Source organism: Papaver somniferum, chromosome 1 (assembly GCF_003573695.1).
Source record: "Papaver somniferum cultivar HN1 chromosome 1, ASM357369v1, whole genome shotgun sequence".
NCBI lineage: Eukaryota > Viridiplantae > Streptophyta > Magnoliopsida > Ranunculales > Papaveraceae > Papaver > Papaver somniferum.
This window is the reverse complement of record NC_039358.1, coordinates 199,621,284-199,628,351: the sequence shown is the minus strand read 5'-3', so window position 1 is coordinate 199,628,351 and position 7,068 is coordinate 199,621,284. Positions and strand designations below refer to the sequence as shown.

At 36.9% G+C, this 7,068-nt stretch overlaps 1 protein-coding gene across 1 annotated transcript; it reads left to right on the top strand.

Annotated features, from left to right (window-relative positions):
- The first annotated feature begins 2,167 nt into the window (after positions 1-2,167).
- On the top strand, positions 2,168-5,496 carry LOC113335188 (bifunctional riboflavin biosynthesis protein RIBA 1, chloroplastic-like). The gene is made up of 8 exons (XM_026581314.1): positions 2,168-2,305; positions 2,856-2,949; positions 3,043-3,355; positions 3,508-3,723; positions 3,855-4,177; positions 4,289-4,418; positions 4,531-4,827; positions 4,921-5,496. The coding sequence occupies exons 2-8, from the start codon at positions 2,894-2,896 to the stop codon at positions 5,152-5,154; spliced, it is 1,569 nt and encodes a 522-aa protein (XP_026437099.1). The 5' UTR covers positions 2,168-2,305; positions 2,856-2,893; the 3' UTR covers positions 5,155-5,496.
- The last annotated feature ends 1,572 nt before the right edge of the window (positions 5,497-7,068 follow it).

Below are 7,068 nucleotides of genomic sequence, written 5' to 3'. Positions count from 1 at the left end.
AATGAGTGGAGAGGACCTAAGGACTATAAATCGCAGGATCTTTGACAACCCAGACAATGTGGGACTAATAGTCTCAACAGGTTACGCCCTCTCTTAACCATGTTGTCTGCAGTTAAATTAGCCTCTCTAAAAATATGCTCAAAACTAATAACGTCATAATTCTCTTGAATAACCCTCAATTGTGGCCTAACAAACCCAGGAATTCAATCAGTATTGAAAGCCACCCTTGCAGATGCAGAGTCTATCCGTATTAGGGGTGAGCATTTTTCCCGTAATTCGCAAATTTAACCAGGACCAACCGTATTATTTTTGCAGATGGATACCTGGACCGTTCGTTAATGGATTGGGTGCGAATAGAATTTTTGAAATCCAACTGATTACGGATTGGGCCTGAATGCAATTCTGAAAACCCGTTGGATATCCATACCCGTTAAATTAGTGATATTAATATAGATTTTAAAAAATATATAAATAGTTTAGGAATTCTTAACGTGTTTGCTTGGAGTGTTGTTCTTGACACTTTTATATTTATATACATATATAGGATGTGTAGGTTTTTTAAGAAGTCATCTATCTTGGCTTTATTTCTTCATTATAAATTTTAAGTAAAACAAATCTATTGGATTAGTCACACCCAATCCGTTCATCCGTGCATCCACTAGATACAAATCCATTGGATGTTGGATTAGATGTAGATGCCAAATTTGAAATCTGTAGTGAATTAAATTGGATGTGGATGAGATAAAAACCGCTCCATACCGGCCCATGCTCACCCCCTCCGCATAATAACCCTTCTCATCCCCATTTGTAGGGGTGAGCATGGGCCGGTTTTTAACTCATTCGCATCCAATCCAGTTCTCTATAAATTTTAAATTTGGCATCCACATCCAATCCAACATCCAACGAATTTGCATACAATGGATGCACGGATGAACGGATTGGATACGGATAATCCAATGAATTTGTTTTAGTTAAAATTTACAATGAAGAGATAAAGGCAACATAGATGACTTCTTATATAACCTACACATTTTATATATATATAAAACTAGAAGTGTCATGGACAACACTTCAAACAAACACCTTAAGAATTCCTAAGCTATTTGTATATTTTCTAAAAACTATATATATGTCCTTAATCTAATGGGTATGAATGTCCAATGGATTTTCAAGGTTGCATCCGGCCCAATCCGTTATCCATTGGATTTCAAAATCCAATCCGCTTCCAATCCATTAGCGAACGGTCTAGGCATCCATCCAAAAAAATACGGTTGGTCCCGGTTAAATCCGTGGATTATGGGCCAAATGCTCACCCCTACGGCCATTTGTCCGTATATTTTGGGGAGATGAAATTGAACACTGAGGCCCAGTAAAACTTGAATAGCTAAGATGAGGGTAACGAACTGAAGCTTATCTTTACTCCGTTTTAATCTCTGGCTACTCATGCCTTGTTTTAATTTAGGATTGCTCTCAATCAAGTTGAATTATTTTTTTAAGACATTTTGGCATGTCATACGACTTATATATGGTATAACGGCTGCCATAAGACACACAAAATATGTGAACATGTACTATCTTGCAGGAAACATTGTGATGCTACTTGCAAGAAACATAGTGATGCTGCTCAACAAAGATTGTCCGCATTGTGATCCCTTTCTGATTGGGCACTCAAAATTTATACTGTGACCCAAATCATTATCCAACGTTATTCAATATATGTTTAATGACTCAATATGTGGCGTGTGATCCACATTCGATCTCAGAGCGCAATCTATCTATCTCATGGTGTATAATCTATCTATGTGGTTACCTGGAATTTGTCATTCTTAATTGGATTTGATGTATTACAGATTTAAAGATGAAGAGGGAAATACATTCATTCAGATTTATTAGATTCGGTATATAATACTCCTATTGAGGAATTTGGACTATAAACACTACCAAGATGCATCCGTTGTGGCCTGTATATATATATATATATATAGCAGCAAAGTTAAGATGGGTGCCAAGACTAGCAAGATACTTAGTGCATAAACATGGCAATTCTTAATTACAAATCACCAAAATAATTATTGAAATATCTTTAGATTAATTGCTTCAAATCATTTAATTCTCTTGATATTACCTTAAAAGACTAGCCAAGTTCCTTATAAAACAACAATGATGTCATTATCTTCTCAAAAACATTGTTAGAGTTGCATAAACTTCTTCCCGTTGCTTTCAAGTTTTTTATTTAAGATTTGTTCGCAAGAAGAAGTCCTTGAAAGAGTAGTTTGCACTTGCAGGTTCTTCTCCTGTCGAACAGGTAATCTCCTCCTTATGCTTCTCTCGTTTTCTTTACGGTGTTCTCATCATCAAAGTACTACTGATTATGAATTTGAGGGTCTAAAAGAAAATAGTAATGACATGTATCAACGTTCAACAATTTTATTATCCAAGAGTTCATATTTTTTTCATAAAGATGGATATATGGCCACCCGCTCATATTATTGTAGCTCAACGATAAATTGGATTATCTGAATTCAAAATTCATCAACACCTAACTTTTTATCCATAAAATACTTACTAAATTAATACGGTCATATCTCCTTATTTATTTTATTTATTTATATCTTCCATAAATGTGAACAAATACATGTTTTCTCTCGTGGGATTCTGGATCACCGGCATCCACATTTACAAGCATGCACCGTTCTGCAACTATCAATTTATATTTATTTATTATAATATAAATATATAATTTTAATGTAAATAGATAACAATATTTTATTTGATCTAAGAGCCTAAGACCGTTACCCCACTTGCATCATGACATCATCTTTTCTAATTTTTTGTTGTTGGATCGTAATGTGTAGTTTTGCAGATTGAACCTTTAGATTGAGGATTAGCGGCAATGGCAATGGCTTCCCTGAACGTTTCTTGCTCAAATTTGGGTCTCACTTTTCCACAGTAAGTTACCCTTACAAGACTCTTCTGTGTATCTAATTTGAATGTCTAGTCATTTTCAAATGCTAGAAGGGTTTTCTTGTTTTCCCTCGACAGAGATCAGAAATACGTTAATGGCTTTGATGGCGTACGGAATTCATTTGCGGTGAGAACAGGGAATGCATTGGGTCTGTCCGTTATTAGTCTGACTAAAAGATCAAGCTTTAGTCAGAAGGGTGATGTCAGTGCAAGGGCTGCAGTAATCTCGGGGGAAATTTTGCAACCCGGTGCTATAGCATTTGAAGAACTTTCAGCCGAGGTTGTTCCAACTGATGGGTTTTCAGCCGATAGCGATGAGTTTAGTGAGGAGTCTCGGCCAGAAGGATTTTCCACCATTCAAGAGGCTATTAAAGACATCCAAGATGGAAAGGTCAGCTCAAGTCCTAGCCGGATTCTCTTTTGGTCTAGTTGCTATTGTTTTTAAGTAGATCATGAATTTCTCAATGTGCGCACGACCTGAAATTGACTGGAGCATTTTATAATTTTTTGTCAGTATTTACATGGGTTAGTTGGATTTTGCAGATGGTCATTGTAGTTGATGACGAAGACGGAGAAAGTGGGGGTGACCTGATAATGCCAGCAACGTTGGTGAAACCTGAAGACACTGCTTTTATGGTGAAGCATGGAACTGGGATCATTTGCGTGAGCATGAAAGAAGAAGATTTAAGGAGGTTACAAATTCCGCAAATGGTAACACAGAATGAGGACGAAAAGCGTGCAGCGTTCACAGTCTCAGTGGTATGCAACTTCTTCTAGTACTCTTTTATACGATGAAATTTGATAACTAAGCACAGAACTTCGCATGGGAAAATCCGATAGCTTCTTTGTTAGCTATATACATTTGAGAGACATAGTTGCTGAATATGTAGGATGCTAAACATGGCACAAACACTGGAGTCTCAGCAGATGATAGAGCAACAACCATACAGGCTCTTGCATCTAAAGATTCAAATCCTGAGGAGTTCAACCGACCGGGGCATATCTTCCCTTTGAAATATAGAGAAGGGGGTGTTCTGAAAAGAGCTGGTCACACAGAGGCTTCAGTCGATCTTGCTGTGTTGGCTGGGTTTGGTCCAGTCGCGGCTCTTTGTCAGATAGTGGATGATGATGGTTCCATGGCTAAATTGTCAAAGCTCCGGCTTCTTGCAGAAAGAGAGAACTTGAAAATCATATCCATAGCTGACTTAATCAGGTACGCCATTGTAACATGAACCGTATTAACACGGATAAATCTAATCCTTTGCATGCTGTTGCGTTAAAGCTTGAAAATTTCGATATACTGATTATGGATTATGATTTGCAGCTATAGGAGCAGGAAGGATAAATTGATTGAGCCAGCGTTTCCTGCACGAATGCCGACTATGTGGGGGCCGTTTTCTGCTTATTGTTTTAAATCGGTGGTGGATGGAATTGAGCATGTTGCCATGGTTAAAGTAAGCATATATTTTATTCTGGAGTAGCCAAAGCCGTTGCATTCTTCTTTCGGCATACAGGATTTACCATTGTCACTAAGTACTAAAAATGCGACACTGTGATGTTTAACAGGGTGATATCGGGGATGGGCATGATGTTCTTGTAAGGGTACACTCTGAATGTCTAACAGGAGATATATTTGGATCAGCTAGATGTGACTGCGGACCTCAACTTGCACTTGCAATGCAAAAGATTGAGGCAGCTGGGAGGGGTGTTTTAGTATACCTCCGTGGACACGAGGGAAGGGGAATCGGTTTAGCTCACAAGCTTCGAGCTTACAATCTACAAGATGCTGGTCGTGATACTGTAGAAGCCAATGAAGATCTCGGATTACCCGCTGATGCAAGGGACTATGGTATTGGTGCACAGGTAACTTACCAGATGAACTTTAACGATAGTCTGATAAATCGAAAAGTGCCTCACTCATTACATTTCTGAATTTTTTTTTTTTTTTGGTAACAGATATTAGTGGAGCTTGGTGTGAAATCATTGAAGTTAATGACAAACAACCCGACGAAATTCGTTGGGCTGAAGGGTTATGGTTTGGCAATGGCAGGACGTGTTCCGTTGGTGACTCCGGTAACAAATGAAAACCGGAGATATTTGGAGACAAAACGTTCAAGAATGGGACATATTTATGGTACTGAATTCAATGGACTTCTAGCTGATCTTGTCAATAGCAACGATACTCTATAAGACGATAACCAAACTATGAGCAGATGGAAAGCTGCATTCTTTTTCTTTTGAAACGCAAATAAGGATTGGCGAATTGTTCGAGCTCATCTTTTCGATTCTTTTTATGTTTATGTTCTTCTTGTATTGGGCCAAGAGTGTTATTACGCTGAGATTTGGTCTTTATTCCCAGGTTATTAAGCTGGAATTGTTTCAATCCATTATGTTTCTTTTGCTTTGTGATGTCAAAGAAACACTATTCTTTTTTTTCCATCCTAGTTTGGGGCCTATAAGATTTATTTGGGCCTGCCATTACAAGACAAAAAAAAAGATATTTTGACATATAATGAAAACCCCTTTTTCCCATTATTTACTATCACTAATTGATTAGTATTGATTCGGAAGATTAATTGATGTTTAATCATATTAACCTATATTTCAACTAATTTTGATTCATTATCAAAATATGAATTTTTTTTCTTTTTCTTTCCTTTTCTGAAAAAACTCAACCCAGAATCGGTATATACGTTCATGCACTTGTAAACCCATTCTAGAAATCGGTTTATAAGTCTTAGAACATAGAGCGGTTGTTAAATTTAAGATTTTTCATGTGATTTTTTTCGTTAGAATCGGTTTACATGAATGTCCATGTAAACCGATTGTGAATATGGGCATTTATTCGACTGTTTTGCTCATAACTTTTTCATCCGATATCGGAACCTCATTCTTTTTGCGTTCAAATTGTATTTTCATGCTCTACAATATAAAGATAAAAATTTCAGGTTTTTTCTAAAAACTCAAACATGGTTAATAAATCGGTTGATGTATGCATTAGCATAAACCGATTGTTAGGGTTGTCAATGGGTATCCAATATTTCTGAATATCCGGATTCTGATAGGTTAATTTCCGACATAACTGTTATCAGATATCGGAACTGTAAAACATATCTGAACTTTCTGTGTTATCGTAGCGGTACTGGTTGAGGCAGTTTCCATTAGCCTAATATCCGATAACGTGTATACTACACATGCAAAATCCCATACCTTGGCTATACCCTTCGCTTGAATCACTTAATTCACTCCAGTTCAGTCGACACAAAAGATAGAAAAAGAGAGAATAAAAACTCACCTCCCCTGCCTTCCATCTCTGGTTCAGTGCAAAATCATATTTTCCTTTATTCAAATCATGTGTGATTACTAATTAGAAAACTAGGATTTTCTTCTTCTATTCCTTTTGAGTTAAATTTCGATCTTAAAAACTCAATTTTCAATTTAGGGTTTCTGAAATTAGGGGTTTCAGAATTGCTTCGTGAAATTAATTATGTCCCCAAGCGAAAGAGCATTCAATCATGTTGGTTCCTCAATCAATCCCTCAATTTCAGTGGAATCACAATTACAAGAACGTACAAGTGTTCAATTAAGGTTCAGGAATTAACACATGTTACACCTGCGAGTCATCCCAGAGAAGAAGGAAAAGTAGAGGAATATCCAGTTATAGCTGAAGAAAAGAAGAATCTACGTTCCACAAGGTCTAATATATGGCTTAAATTTGAAAGAATAGTTGGAAAGAATAAAGGACCAGATGGGAAGGAGGTTGGGATAATTATAGCCGAATGCAAACATTGTAAGAAGAGAATTGAAGCACCAAGGAACCAGCTGCTTGAAGTCCCATCTAGCTACCTTCAGAGATAAGCCAGAGAATAAGCGTGGGCAAAGAAATATTACTGCAATCAAAACGGGTAATGCACAAACTAAGTTAACTAATTGGAAATGTGATCCCGATGCTACTAGGATACTTGTTTCCAAGATGATTGGTAAGCATGGTTATCCAATCAATATAGTTGAGCATCCATATTGTAGAGAATTTGTTAAGTCTATGAATCCTACTGCTAAGTGTTACACTAAGAATATAGTTAGTGAAGATATCATGAAACTTTT

Excerpts from the sequence above, each read along its gene's own strand:
- LOC113335188 (XM_026581314.1), top strand. The coding sequence starts at position 2,894 with ATGGCAATGGCTTCCCTGAACGTTTCTTGCTCAAATTTGGGTCTCACT. Across the intron at positions 2,950-3,042 it reads TTGGGTCTCACTTTTCCACA|AGATCAGAAATACGTTAATG; the intron begins GTAAGTTACCCT and ends TTCCCTCGACAG. Across the intron at positions 3,724-3,854 it reads CAGCGTTCACAGTCTCAGTG|GATGCTAAACATGGCACAAA; the intron begins GTATGCAACTTC and ends CTGAATATGTAG.